This window comes from Neovison vison, chromosome 14 (genome assembly GCF_020171115.1).
Source record: "Neovison vison isolate M4711 chromosome 14, ASM_NN_V1, whole genome shotgun sequence".
NCBI lineage: Eukaryota > Metazoa > Chordata > Mammalia > Carnivora > Mustelidae > Neogale > Neogale vison.
In genome coordinates this window covers 8,259,597-8,275,196 of record NC_058104.1, presented here as the reverse complement: position 1 = coordinate 8,275,196, position 15,600 = coordinate 8,259,597, and the positions used below count along the sequence as shown (strand labels likewise).

General features: G+C 40.3%; 1 protein-coding gene across 1 annotated transcript in view; it reads right to left on the bottom strand.

Annotated features, from left to right (window-relative positions):
- The window catches only part of LOC122895359 (cytochrome P450 3A12), a 57,817-nt gene that overhangs the window by 15,399 nt on the left and 26,818 nt on the right, over positions 1 to 15,600 (bottom strand). The window contains exons 8-12 of the mRNA XM_044232710.1: positions 15,197 to 15,324; positions 14,138 to 14,204; positions 7,405 to 7,565; positions 5,910 to 6,136; positions 1,197 to 1,359 (exon numbers count right to left, since the gene is read on the bottom strand). Of these exons, the coding sequence (XP_044088645.1) occupies positions 1,197 to 1,359; positions 5,910 to 6,136; positions 7,405 to 7,565; positions 14,138 to 14,204; positions 15,197 to 15,324 (746 nt within the window). The remainder of the gene's footprint in view (positions 1 to 1,196; positions 1,360 to 5,909; positions 6,137 to 7,404; positions 7,566 to 14,137; positions 14,205 to 15,196; positions 15,325 to 15,600) is intronic.

The window sequence follows — 15,600 nt, the reverse complement described above, 5'->3', positions numbered from 1 at the left end:
GATCTATTGTTACTCTGTACCAGGCTGGAGACAGATTCATGTTGGCTGGTGTTCTTCTTTTATTTTAATTTTAAGGAAAGAGGATGAGTCTTTAAAATTTAAAAGAGATTCTTAGCCATTATGGCAAAAAATTTTGAAAAGTGTCTGAGTTAATTTTTTATATGTTGACTCCTGAGTGTTTATTCCATATTTTGTTGTATGGACATCCACACTGCTAAACACGCTCTCTCATTGAAACATCCATTCATGATGACAGATTGGGATGGGAAGGAAGCAGAGCCTGGCTGAGCCAGGCTTGAAGAAGGTGGAGCCACGTACCCAGGATGGCCTGGACCCTGGGAGTCCTTCACATCAGGCAGACATGCTTCACACCAGATCCTCAACCTTGCTTGCCCTTGAGAATCACAAGGGTACCTTTAAAGCCACACTCTGGGTGAATTAGATTAGAGTTTCTGAGATGACCTGGGCATCAGGATTTTTCGCAAACCCACTGATTCCCATGTACAATGAGGGTTTGAGAACCTCGGTCACCAGAGTGTCTATAAGTTGTGTCTGTAAGTCTAGAGGTGTCTATAAGTCTGTAAGTTGTGGTGGAGAAGAGCATTGTTCAAAAGTCACATCATGGGGGCGCCTGTGTGACTCAGTTGATTGGGCAACTGCCTTCGGCTCAGGTCATGATCCTGGACTTCCAGGATCGAGTCCCACATCGGGCTCCTAGCTCCTTGGGGAGTCTGCTTCTCCCTCTGACCTTCTCCTCTCTCATGCTCTCTCTCACTCATTCTCCCTCAAATAAATAAATAAAATCTTTAAAAAAAAAAGTCACATCATGGTTATCACTGCAAGTCATGGCTGTGCACAACTTGGTTCCTTCCTTTCAGTGGACTAAAAAGAAATTTAAAATATTGCTCAAGGTCATCAGTCTGTGTATAATGATGTCACATGAACTGTACTGTCCATGTGACCCTTATGGTTGGGTCACATGGACAGCACTCAGGAACGGAAGGGCCCTTGAACATCACAGAAGTCTTCAAATAGATTCTCTGGCTGATAGAACAAATTACTAGGCATGAATGAGTACACACACACAAACACACACACACACACACACACACACACACACACACCTCTATTCCATATCCCTTAGTTTAAAAAAAATACAATAAAACATTCTTTTTACAGAAAGTGCTCTCTCTGACCTGTGTTTCTTTACAAGGTTTGAAGGAGAAGTTCTGCAGGACTCTGACAAGGGCAAGTTTCATGTTCAAGATCGCAAACCTCATCCCAATGCAGTTTCGGGGTCCAGTTCCAAAAGGCAGGTAAGTATAAGGATTTATGCTGTCCTTGTTCTTCTTACTGAACCTGGTTCCACAATACAAGTTGGAAACAAGTTAGGAAACATAAAAACCACAAGAGTTATATATTTGGGGTTCTCAACCAGGGGTACATAGGAAATTTGATGGGCTGGTTACAGAAGTCCTGCTACGCTACTCTGCTGTGACAATTATAAGCTACAGGTTGCTGTATACCCCTTCCTCTATGGGGTCATTCAGTCTTGTTGAAGAGATGGGAGGAATGCTTTTGAAAAGATTTATCTTAAACACTAGAATTATATTCAGGGTAGTGAGATGTTCACCAGCTGAAAGACAAGCAAGAAATGAAACTGATTGAAGGAAATGTAGGATCTTGCCTCCACTGACTGATGTTGGTCATATATCCATGGAAAAAGGAAGCAGGACAAATGCCTCCCATGGTTTACATTGTTGTTTTTTCCCTTTACCTCCTTACTCTCCTGCTAGGACCACCCCAACCAATTTTCAGATGATTTACCTAGGCATGTGATACGACTCCACTATAATCATATTCACAATTATGAATAATCACTCTAATTACTGAGCTTTGGTCTATCTGTCCCACAAAGCTATAAACACCTTAAAGGTTAGACCTACAATTTATTCAAAATTTATTCCTCTGTATTTATATCAATGAAAAGTGATAATGGCATTGTGGTGAGGTACTATTTAAAACTCACTATATTATAGAGAAGCTACTAGAATATTAACTGATGATATGCTTTAATGTAAACAGAAAACAGATAAGGAATTATAATAGTGCATGGATGGGGAAGCTGACATGGGTTAGTGTTTGTTGGGCAGGTGATGGGCACAGATTGTTTCGTGTAAAGTATTTCATAGACTTGTATCTATACAATATGCTAGTGCAGGTGTCAAAATTCTCCACAATAGGGGCACCTGGGTTAGTCAGTTGGTTAAACGTCTGCCTTCAGCCCAGGTAGTTTCGTGTAAAGTATTTCATAGACTTGTATCTATACAATATGCTAGTGCAGGTGTCAAAATTCTCCACAATAGGGGCACCTGGGTTAGTCAGTTGGTTAAACGTCTGCCTTCAGCCCAGGTCATAATCCCAGGGTCCTGGGATTAAGCCCCATGTTGGGCTCCGTGCTCAGTGGGGAGCCTGCTTCTCCCTCTTGCTCTGCCCCTTCCCCCACTTGTGCTCTTTCTCCGTCTCTCTCACTTAAATAAATAAAATCTTTAAAAAAGATTTTATTTTTAAAAGATTTTTCTTTATTATTTTCTTTATTATTAAATATTTATTTCTTTATTATTAAAGATTTTTCTTTATTATTTTTATTATTTTGTATTTTTTAAAGATTTTTATTTTTTAAAAATTTTATTTATTTATTGGACAGAGAGAGAGACAGAGTGAGCAAGGGAACACAAGCAGGGGGAGAGAGAGAGGGAGAATCAGGCTTCTCGCTGAGCAGGGAGCCCAATCTGAGGTTCGATCCCAGGACCCTAAGATCATGACCCAAGCTGAAGGCAGCTGCTTAACAACTGAGCCACCCAGGTGCCCATCAAATAAATAAAATCCTTAATAAAATTATCCATAATACGCATTTTTAATACATGGATTGCATACTGTCTGGCATAGTCCCTGACACACATAGATAAGAACTTCCTCTCATGACTGAATGAATCACAGACAAGTACCAGTAGTGTTCCCTGGTTTCCATTAGAGAAGCTACAGGAGAGGGAACTGCTGAGCTTCTGGGAACCATCAGGTGTCCTGGTATAGAAAACATATGACTTGGCCATTTTGAGATCTTTCAGGAGGAATGTGCAGATGCATTGCTAGCACTAGGGATGCCATGCAACAGGACAAGGGCTCTGCCATCAAGGAGCTTAGAGGCAGGGGCTAAACATCTAAATCCCTAAAACGTTCATCCAAATTTTGCTCACCAATACAAAAAACAGGAAAGCATGGACTGCAGCAGAATTCAAGATGCACCCAAAGCCAGATAATGCTCTGAGTCATCAGAAGAAAAAGCTTAAGACCCCTCAAGGACAATGTCTCAGACAGCTAGAGAGCAGATGAGCTTGCTCTGCATGAATCCCAGATGCTGAGAGAGGTGGAAGCTAGCACAGGACCACAGCCTTTGGCACAGGCCTGTGTGCCTATGTCCTCCTGAGGTTGTTCCTCCTGTCAGGGACATGAACTCTCAGCTCCACAGCTGCTGCTCTCCCACTACAGCTAGCAGAAACGGGGGCCCAGGGTTGCAAAGATGGAATGTGAGAATGTGAGGAGTAAATTTAGACAGCTAGAGGAAGCAGAAAACTTAAAGGAAAAAAAGCCCCATTGTCTTACAAAGGATAACGGTATTGTATATTATGGTATATGCATAATCACAAACACAAATATGGTATGTTGTTTATAGCTTACTGTTACATTAAGTAGCTAAAAAATATAATGTCATTGTATACAGGGACCGTATCATTTTATTTATTTATTTATTTATTTATTTATTTATTTATTTATTTTCAGCATAACAGAATTCATTGTGGGTTTTTTTAATTTTTTTCTTTATTTTCAGCATAACAGTATTGTTTTTGTACCACACCCAGTGCTCCATGCAATACGTGCCCTCTATAATACCCACCACCTGGCTCCCCAAACCTCCTACACCCTGCCCCTTCAAAACCGTCAGATTGTTTTTCAGAGTCCACAGTCTCTCATGGTTCACCTCCCCTTCCAATTTCCCTCAACTCCCTTCTCCTCTCCATCTCCTCATGTCCTCCATGCTATTTGTTATGCTCCACAAATAAGTGAAACCATATGAGAATTGACTCTCTCTGCTTGACTTATTTCACTCAGCATAATCTCTTCCAGTCCCATCCATGTTGCTACAAAAGTTGGGTATTCATCCTTTCTGGTGGAGGCATAATACTCCATAGTGTATATGGACCACATCTTCCTTATCCATTCATCAACTGAAGGGCATCTTGGTTCTTTCAACAGTTTGGCAACCGTGGCCATTGCTGCTATAAACATTGGGGTACAGATGGCCCTTCTTTTCACTACATCTGTATCTTTGGGGTAAATACCCAAGAGTTCAATTGCAGGGTCATAGGGAAGCTCTATTTGTAATTTCTTAAGGAATCTCCACACTGTTCTCCAAAGAGGCTGCACCAACTTGCATTCCCACCAACAGTGGAAGAGGGTTCCCCTTTTTCCACATCCTCTCCAACACATGTTGTTTCCTATCTTTCTAATTTTGGCCACTCTAACTGGTGGATGGTGGTATCTCAATGTGGTTTTGATTTGAATTTCCCTGATGGCTAGTGATGATGAACATTTTTTCCTGTGTCTGATAGCCATTTGTATGTCTTCGTTGGAGAAGTGTCTGTTCATATCTTCTGCCCATTTTTTGATATGATTATCTGTTTTGTGTGTGTTGAGCTTGAGAAGTTCTTTATAGATCCTGGATATCAACCTTCTGTCTGTACTGTCATTTGCAAATATCTTCTCCCATTCCGTGGGTTGCCTCTTTGTTTTCTTGACTGTTTCCTTTGCTGTGCAGAAGCTTTTGATCTTGATGAAGTCCCCAAAGTTCATTTTCGCGTTTGTTTCCTTTGCCTTTGGAGACATATCTTGAAAGAAGTTGCTGTAGCTGATGTTGAAGATGTTACTGCCTATGTTCTCCTCTAGGATTCTAATGGATTCCTGACTCACGTTGAGGTCTTTCATCCATTTTGAGTTTATCTTTGTGTACGGTGTAAGAGAATGGTCGAGCTTCATTCCTCTACATATTGCTAGAGACCATATCTTCATAAAGAAGATTTTATGAAGATATGGTCCCTATATACAATGAAATATTATACCTCCATCAGAAAAGATGAATACCCAACTTTTGTATCAACATGGACAGGACTGGTGGAGATTATGCTGAGTGAAATAAGTCAAGCACAGAAAGTCAATTATATGGTTTTGCTTACTTGTGGAGCACAAGGAATAGGATGGAGGACATTTTGAAAAGGAAAGGAAAAGTGAACTGGGAAAATCTGAGGGGGAGATGAACCATGGGAGACTGTGGACTCTGAGAAACAAACTGAGAGTTTGGGAGGGGACATGGGTGGGGGATTAGGTGAGCCAGGTGGAGGGTATTAAGGAGGACACATATTGCATGAAGCACTGGTGTGGTGCATAAACAGTGAATCTTGAACGCTAAAAAAAATTTAAATTTTAAAAAAGTATATATATATATATATATATATATATATATATATATATATACACAAACATACACATATATACGTATATATATAATGCCATACTAACTTTTATTAATCTATATGCATAGAAAAATATCCACAAGAACATATATCATATGATTAATAATGATTTATGTGACTGGTAATGACATTAATCTTCTTTTTTCCCAACTAGGCTTTGCAAAATTTTGACAATGATCATCTTGTAATAAAAAATACTTCTAAATACAAAAAGATATAGAAATAAATAATTGTCAACCACATGCTTCTCATCTATATGAAGGAAATATCAGAATATTCCCCAAAATGAGGATGGGTTCCCCATTCCAGGGTTTTCTGTACCTTTCAGGGCAGAATTTCTCAGGCTCTGGCCAGAGATCTTGGTCTCGGTGAAGAGTAAAGACTGGCACCATCACCACTGTCCCTTTGGGTATAAACACACCACTGATTTCCACATCTTTCTTACAAACCCTCTCAAGTCTACCACCGATTGGGTATAATCTGAGAGTTTCATTCACCACCATGTCCAGATACTCCATCTGTACAAGGGTATCATAAGTGGGTGGTGCCTGGAAGGAAAAAAACAGATTTTGATACATTAAGATTTGGAATCAACATTCAACTCATCTATACATTATTATTGAAGTGTTAGGAACACCTAAGAATCATGTATTTTGGTAAAGGGCATTTATGGACGTTTTCATATCTACCATGCCATTTGACCTGCTCAGTGGCCCACTGACATGTGGGCAATAGTAATGACAACGGGAGATGGCTGGGACAATCCCCTAAACAGGGTCTGAAATCCTTCCTAGGTAGTGATTTTTCTTCCTATTGTGAACAAAAGAGACTAAGACTGTGACACTTAATGTTTTTTTTTTTAGTTTTTATTTAAATTTAATTTAGTTAACATTTGGTGTACTATGAGTTTCAGGTGTAGAATTTAATAACTCATTAGTTGCATATAATACCCAGTGCTCATTACATCAGGTGCCCCCCCTTAATGCCCATCACCCACTTACCCCAGCCTCCCATCCACTCCCTTCCAGAAACCCCCAGTTTGTTTCCTATACTTAAGAGTTATAGTTTGTCTCCCTCCCTATTTTTATCTTATTTTATTTCTCCTTCCCTATGACCCTTAGTCATCAGTGAAGTATACTGAAGTCACCATTTCCTTTCAAAACAGAGGTCACACACCCACACCATAGAAGAAGAACATACAACAGAAAATATCTCCTCTTCCACATAAACTCTTCTAGTGGAAATATCCTGCTTTCTATCTTTTCAATTATATTTACAGTATTTAGAGAGAAACACTATATTACATAAAAACCATAATTGGGGGAGACACTAGTTCCTTTCAACACAAATAGGACAAGAGAGAGGTAGGACTGGATGCCACCGACTGTGGGAACACAATTTCAGTTCTAGGGAATATTGTGAAGGGGATCAGATCTCAGCCCCACCCTCTGTTGCTGGAAAGGTCTCCTCATTGTTGGTCTGGGGTTTCACTCTTTTCCCAATAAGGTACTCCAGCCCCCGGAGGCCAGGTCTCTTCGTAAGCTGGGAGCTCCTGTTTAGGCAGCTCTGTTTAGTTCCTTATTCCCCAGCCAACAATTAGTCCCCAAGTTCCAGATAATACAGGTATAAGAAAGTGTAGCCTCTTTCCCCAGTACCACCAAACAACTATATGAAGCAGAGACTCACCCCATGCTGGACATGCAAACGTGAGTTAGAAGTAAACCTTTTTATGAAAACCCACTCAATTTGAGAGCTAATCTGTTACTGAGATATAACCAAACCTATTCTGACTCCCTCCTCAGTAGGACCCACTCACCTTCTTGGGGAAAGTCGCATCAATCTCCTCCTGCAGCTTCTGCTGGACATCAGGGTGAGTGGCCAGTTCATACACAAGGAAGGAAAGAGAAGTGCTAGTGGCCTCGTAGCCAGCAAAAATAAAGATAATAGATTGGGCCACAAGTTCCAGATCAGACAGAGCTAAAAGAATAGAGACATTTGAACCGAAACAGATGAATATAAAATACCACATTTTAGATGATGAGAAATCTATTTGAAACTCACAATTCCCTTGGGGGAAAATTTAAAAGCAACCCAGAGTCAAACTCACAGTGGTTTGCACTCTGATGTCTATCTTACAGAGCCAGAAAAGCCAGAAGTTGTCTTGACCTGGTTATTCCCATGGCCTATACTATTATTATTTATTTTATTTTTTTATTTCTTTTCAGGTAACAGTATTCATTTTCATTGCACCACACCCAGTGCTCCATGCAATCTGTGCCCTTTCTAATACCCACCACCTGGTACCCCAACCTCCCACCCCCTGCCTCTTCAAAACCCTCAGATTGTTTTTCAGAGTCCATAGTCTCTCATGGTTCACCTCCCCTTCCAATTTCCCTCAACTCCCTTCTCCTCTCCATCTCCCCATGTCCTCCATGTTATTTGTTATGCTCCGCAAATAAGTGAAACCATATGATAATTGACTCTCTCTGCTTGACTTATTTCACTCAGCATAATCTCTTCCAGTCCCGCCCATGTTGCTACAAAAGTTGGGTATTCATCCTTTCTGATGGAGGCATAATACTCCATAGTGTATATGGACCACATTTTCCTTATCCATTCATCCGTTGAAGGGCATCTTGGTTCTTTCCACAGCTGGGCGACTGTGGCCATTGCTGCTATAAACATTGGGGTACAGGTGGCCCTTCTTTTCACTACATCTGTATCTTTGGGGTAAATTCCCAGTAGTGCAATTGCAGGGTCATAGGGAAGCTGTATTTGTAATTTCTTGAGGAATCTCCACACTGTTCTCCAAAGTGGCTGCACTAACTTGCATTCCCACCAACAGTGTAAGAGGGTTCCCCTTTTTCCACATTCTCTCCAACACACGTTGTTTCCTGTCTTGTTAATTTTGGCCACTCTAACTGGTGCAAGATGGTATCTCAATGTGGTTTTAATTTGAATCTCCCTAATGGCTAGTCTTCGACAAAGCAGGAAAAAATATACAGTGGGAAAAAGCCAGTCTCCTCAACAAATGGTGCTGGGAAAATTGGACAGCTATAAGTAGAAGAATGAAACTCGACCATTCTCTTACACCATACACAAAGATAAACTCAAAATGGATGAAAGACCTCAATGTGAAACAGGAATCCATCAGAATCCTAGAGGAGAACATAGGCAGTAATCTCTATGATATCAGCCACAGCAACTTCTTTCAAGATATGTCTCCAAAGGCAAAGGAAACAAACGCGAAAATGAACTTTGGGGACTTCATCAAGATCAAAAGCTTCTGCACAGCAAAGGAAACAGTCAGGAAAACAAAGAGGCAACCCACAGAATGGGAGAAGATATTTGCAAATGATAGTACAGACAGAAGGCTGATATCCAGGATCTATAAAGAACTTCTCAAGCTCAACACACACAAAACAGATAATCATATCAAAAAATGGGCAGAAGATATGAACAGACACTTCTCCAATGAACAATGAAGACATACAAATGGCTATCAGACACATGAAAAAATGTTCATCATCACTAGCCATCAGGGAGATTCAAATCAAAACCACACTGAGATACCACCTTACACCAGTTAGAATGGCCAAAATTAGCAAGACAGGAAACAACATGTGTTGGAGGCGATGTGGAGAAAGGGGAACCCTCTTACACTGTTGGTGGGAACGCAGGTTGGTGCAGTCACTTTGGAGAACAGTGTGGAGATTCCTCAAGAAATTTAAAAAAAAAGAACTTCCCTATGACCCTGCGATTGCACTACTAGGTATTTACCCCAAAGATACAGATGTAGTGAAAAGAAGGGCCATCTGTACCCCAATGTTTATAGCAGCAATGGCCACGGTCTCCCAGCTGTGAAAAGAACCAAGATGCCCTTCAACGGACGAATGGATAAGGAAAATGTGGTCCATATACACTATGGAGTATTATGCCTCCATCAGAAAGGACGAATACCCAGCTTTTGTAGCAACATGGACAGGACTGGAAGAGATTATGCTGAGTGAAATCAGTCAAGCAGAGAGAGTCAATTCTCATATGGTTTCACTTCTTTGTGGAGCATAACAAATAACATGGAGGACATGGGGAGATGGAGAGGAGAAGGGAGTTGAGGGAAATTGGAAGGGGAGGTGAACCGTGAGAGACTATGGACTCTGAAAAACATTCTGAGGGGTTTGTAGTGGTGGGGGGTGGGAGGTTGGGGTACCAGGTGGTGGGTATTATAGAGGGCACAGATTGCATGGAGCACTGGGTGTGGTACAAAAACAATGAATACTGTTACGCTGAAAATAAATTTTAAAAATGATTTTTAAAAAAGACATACAAATGGCTATCAGACACATGAAAAAATGTTCATCATCACTAGCCATTAGGCCTATACTATTCTTGACTATCCACTCCTCTCGTGCCACCTTTCCCACCAACACAGATAGGTGATTTCAGGAAATGACATTTTGTCTAATGTACACAGAGTTATCAGTATGTCCTTTGGAGAATCCCAAAAGGACTTCACTCCTAAGTCACATGGGATAGAATTCTCCCCCAGGCCAATTTAAGTCCTTCCAGCTAAAACAGAACATAAATTTCTTTAGAGAGTTTGCAATGTTAAGGTTTAGTCAGGAAGGTATTGTCAGGAAAAATGAATGATCTTTCATCTAATCATATTTGTGGGAACTTAAGAGAACATAATTGGGCTACAGATAGACTCTTGCTGCTCCAAATGTGGGATCTGCAGCATCTGGGAGCTTATTAGAAATGCAGAATCTCAAACATCGCCCTAGAACAATCAAATCAAAATCTGACCTTTCATGAGATGTGGTGATCTGTGTGCACAACCAATCTTGAGAAGCACAGCTTATACCTTTCTGAGGTCTCCACTAATAGAAGACCTGGCATACAACTTCTCAAGTGGATGACCTCCAGTATGTACAGAAATCACGACACAGACAAAGCAAGAAGAGTGGTAACTAAACTAGGATAATTCATACCATTGAAGGAGCAGAATAAAGGTGTCAATAGCAGGGTATTAGCTAGCGAGAAAGAGACAAACTGTATCCAGTGAATGGAATTAGCAATGCCTATTTAATCACAGCTTGAATGTCACCTTCCTTACTGAATGGCCCAACTCTGAATATAAGTTGGCATCTCCTTTGATTTTCTCCTGGCAGGAACTCAGCATGGTCATGCTCTAATTTCTTTCATCAGAACTGTATCAGGATATTTAGATACTTAGAGCTCTGAAATGGCACCCACCACAAACATGTAATTCATAACCAAGAGTAACACAAAGAGTGTATAAAAGATCTATAGAATTCTGATTTCCCAGTCACAATTCTGTGATGATGCTGTGGATAAATTCAACTATCAAATTCTAGCCTCGATTACCAAGAACCCCATGATAATCAAAGATTAGAGCTGTTCTGTCCGATAAGGCAGCCACTTGCCAGATGTGGCTATTTTTGTTTAAATTTTACTTAGTTATATTAAATCCAATATAAGATTCAGATCTTCAGTGACACTAGCCACATGTCAAGTGCTCAAAGGTCACATGTGTGTAGAGGTTATATACAGAACCAAGCATATATAGAGTATTTCCTTCATCATAGGAAGTAGTAGAACTAGAGAGAGAGAGAGAGAGAGAATAGAACAATACAAGGGCACCTGGGTGGCTCAGTCTGCCTTGGTTCATATCATTATCCAGGGTGCTGAGATCAAGCCCTACATCAGCCTCCCTGCTCAGCAGGAAGTCGGTTTCTCCCTCTCCCATTCCTCCTGCTTGTGTTCTCTCTCTCACTGTCTTTCTCTCCATGTCAAATAAATAAATAAAACTTTTTTTTTAATTCTTTTAAAAAGAATAGAAGTAGACATAGTAATAGATACACATATACAGATATTAGTGATGTGAAAGAGTAAATCCATCATTTTTCTCTAGAATAAACTGTTATATAAATCCAAGAATTGGGGGCACTCAGTGGATTAAGCCACTGCCTTCGACTCAGGTCATGATCTCAGTGTCCTGGGATCGAGCCTCTCATCGGGCTCTCTGCTCAGCGGGGAGCCTGCTTCCCCTTCTCGCTCTGCCTGACTCTCTGCCTACCTGTGATCTCTCTCTCTGTCAAATAAATAAATTTTTGTGAAATGACTGTCAAACCATACATATCTTGAAATTAACCACAATGGGAGTATTTCTGTCATTGAAATCACTATACATCAAGCCTCCTTTTCTCTTTCAGATGCAGAGACCATATTAGATCACTGGTTATGAATATAGAAATATTTATCTTGGGCCCCTGGGTGGGTTAAGCCTCTGCATTTGGCTCAGGTCATGATCTCAGGGTCCTAGGATCCAGCCCTACATCAGGGTCTCTGCTCAGCAGGGAGCCTGCTTCCCCCCCCCATCTCTGCCTGCCTCTCTGCCTACTTGTGATCTCTGTCTGTCAAATAAATAAATAAAATATTTTTTAAAAAGGAAAAAAAGAAATACTTATATTGATTAGTCCTGTGTAAATATAGTTGATATTCTGGGCTTGACCCGCTGAGAGGAAATGGAAGCAAAGTAACCCTCATAGCAACAAACACTCCTAGACCTCAGATTCTGGTTTCTAAATACCATTCTCACTAAAAGAAAACAGAGCTTCCTGGAGAAAATGGCTAATTCCAAGGCTCATCAAGGGAAACAAAAGAGGAACTGGAATGTCCCACACCAGAATGCAAGGAAATGCTCAGGAAATAATATGGCAAAAAGATAGAGAATACTCTGTGTGCTATAATGGTGGCTATACATCACTATACATATGTCTAAACCCATAGTATATACAACACCAAGGGTGAACTGTAATGTAAACTATGGATTTGGGGTGGTAATAATGTGTCAATGTATGGACATTGACTATAACAAAATTACCACATGGTGGGTGATTTTGATAGAGGGGGCTTGTAAGTGGGGCAGGGGGAATATGGGAAAAATCACTGTGTCTTTCACTCAATTTTGCAGTGAACCTAAAACTGTTATAAAAATTAAAGTCTAGGGCCGCCTGATGGCTCAGATGGTTAAGCAACTGCCTTTGGCTCAGGTCATGATCCCAGAGTCCTGGGATCAAGTCCCACATTGGGCTCCAAGCTCCATGGGGAGTCTGCTTCTCCTTTTGACCATCTCTCCTCTCATTCTCTCTCTCACTCTCTCTCTCTCTCAAATAAATAAATAAAATGTTTTTTAAAAATACGTAATGTCTATTGGGATGCCTGTGGCTCAGTCAGTTAAGTGTCTGCCTTCGGCTCAGGTCATCATCCCAGGGTCCTGGGATCAAGTCCTGTATTAGTCTCCTTGCTCAGTAGGAAGCCTGCTTCTCTTTCTGTCTGCCTCTCCCTCTCCTGTGTTATCTCTCTCACTAACAAATAAATTAATTAAATCTTTTAAAATAAATAAAGTCTACTGAAAACATAAAAAAAGAAGTTGAAAGGAAAAAAAACACAAGAGCCCAAATGAAAGGACTTACAGAGACAAATCTGAGAAAATTAACAATCTAAATAAAAGGAAGATGTGGTCCATATACACTATGAAGTATTATGCCTCCATCAGAAAAGACGAATACCCAACTTTTGTGGCAACATGGACGGGACTGGAAGAGATTATGCTGAATGAAATAAGTCAAGCAGAGAGAGTCAATTCTCATATGGTTTCACTTATTTGTGGAGCATAACAAATAGCATGGAGGACATGGGGAGATAGGAGAAGGGAGTTGGGGGAAATTGGAAGGGGAGGTGAACCATGAGAGACTATGGACTCTGAAAAACAATCTGAGGGTTTTGAAGGGGCAGGGGGTGGGAGGTCGGGGTACCAGGTGGTGGGTATTAGAGAGGGCACGGATTGCATGGAGCACTGGGTGTGGTACAAAAACAATGAATACTGTTGTGCTGAAAATAAATTTTAAAAAAAAATTTTTAAAGGAAAAGAGTACAAATAATTATCATGAATATGGATGAAAAAAATCACAAACAAAATATAGCAAATATGGTCAAACAAAAAAAATTATATAAGAGACTAAATAAGTAATTAATATATGAGATCATACTGACATTTATAAATAGACAAATACAGAATACTGGATATTATACACAATGAACTGTTGAATACTGCATAAAAACTCATGATATACTCTATGCTGGCTAACTGGACATGATTTAAAAAATAAAAATAAAAAATAAATAAGCAAATACAATAATGATGATGAATGGAAATCTCACCCTAAGAATGGACTATCACTCCAAATGTAGAAGAAATGGTGGAAGAAGGAAGTCATCACTTGCAACCATCATAGTAATAATGGTTTTTGTCAAATACCATCCTTGACTATCATTACCCTTTGAGCTTTGAACAAACTGTGGCTGTGTTCTTGAAAATGCTCTGGCTACCATTTGTATCTGAACATGTGTCTTCCTTCGATTTTCTGATATTCCATCTGCTAAAAATCTTCCTCCGTATCTCAGAACCATCTCCTGTCTCTGAGATGCCCCATCAAGTGCCCTTTGAAGCTCTCCTGGCTTACCTTTATGGGTGTCCATTTCTTTGGAATTCTGGGAGTTAATCATCAGCTGAAGAAAGTCCACTCGGTGCTGGACACAGAAAGAGATATTTCAATGACAGAAAGTCACTTGTGAAGTCAGAAATAAACAGGGGTGCAGAGCCTAACTTTCTCCTGAGACTATGGCTCCTTTATACCCAGAGTCCACAGAAGCTTCTGTGTCAGCATCTTCTAATGTCCCACCCTCTCAGAACTCTGCAAAATTTACAGAGATATCCTGGAGTACCAGTCCTATCTCTCTGTCCTATATACATACACCCTAGTGCTGGCCACCAGGCCTAAGAAAGGCTAACCCTACCTGGCCAGCTTGCAGCCTCAGTGCCCAAAGAAGACACCTGCTCATTCCAGACTATGACCGCCTCAAATTTAACATAACCAGGCACCTGAGGGGACCATCTACCAGAGAACATGTAAGAAAAGACACTTAGAATTGAAGGGATCCTTCACCAATGTAATATATGGCAAAATTATACTACCAGGAAAATGATTTTACACAGTAATTTGTATGCTTTGACCATTTATTGAAGGGAAGTGATAGCTTTTCTCTCACCAAAGTTTATGCACTGACATACTCATTGGCATACTTATTCTTAAATTTTAAACACTCTCTGACTCATCTTCTTTTTTTTTAAATTTTTTTTATTTTTTTTAAAGATTTTATTTATTTATTTGACAGAGAGAGATTACAAGTAGGCAGAGAGGCAGGCAGAGAGAGAGGAGGAAGCAGGCTCCCCGCTGAGCAGAGAGCCTGATGCGGGACTCGATCCCAGGACCCTGAGATCATGACCTGAGCCGAAGGCAGCGGCTTAACCCACTGAGCCACCCAGGCGCCCCATCATCTTCTTATCTCCTCTCCTGACCTCCACCTTCTTCGTTGTCTCTAAAACGTTAGAAGTCTCTTGCCCTAAACTCTAGAGTTCTCTGTTTACCATAAAAACATACTTAGTAGTGTACATATCAGATGCATACAGCTCAATAAAAGATCAAAAGTTAACATGCACATAGAACCACCACTGGATTTACCTTTTGGTTATCTTTGAGGCGACTTTCCTTCATCCGTTCTACAGATTTCTTGAAAAAATCAGTAACTCTTTTTGGAAATAGCCATATATTTAACATTTCAAAAACTGGAGTAAGGAATGGAAACAGTGCTATAAGAAAAAAAATGGAAATATCAATTAAAATGCAAAATTTCCCTAGAGCAATTATAATTTGGTCTAGGGGATTAAAAGAGGATTAAAAGACACCATCATTCATGGTTATTCCCTCTATGACATTTATTCAAACTTTCGAGCTAATGGCTAAGCCACAGCAAGTCACACACACAGGGCACCATTAGAGCAGTCAGATCAGTGTCTCCTGCCACATCTATGGAGTGACCAAAGGAACAGGATTACATTCTTGGATCTCTTAGCCTTTTATTTTTG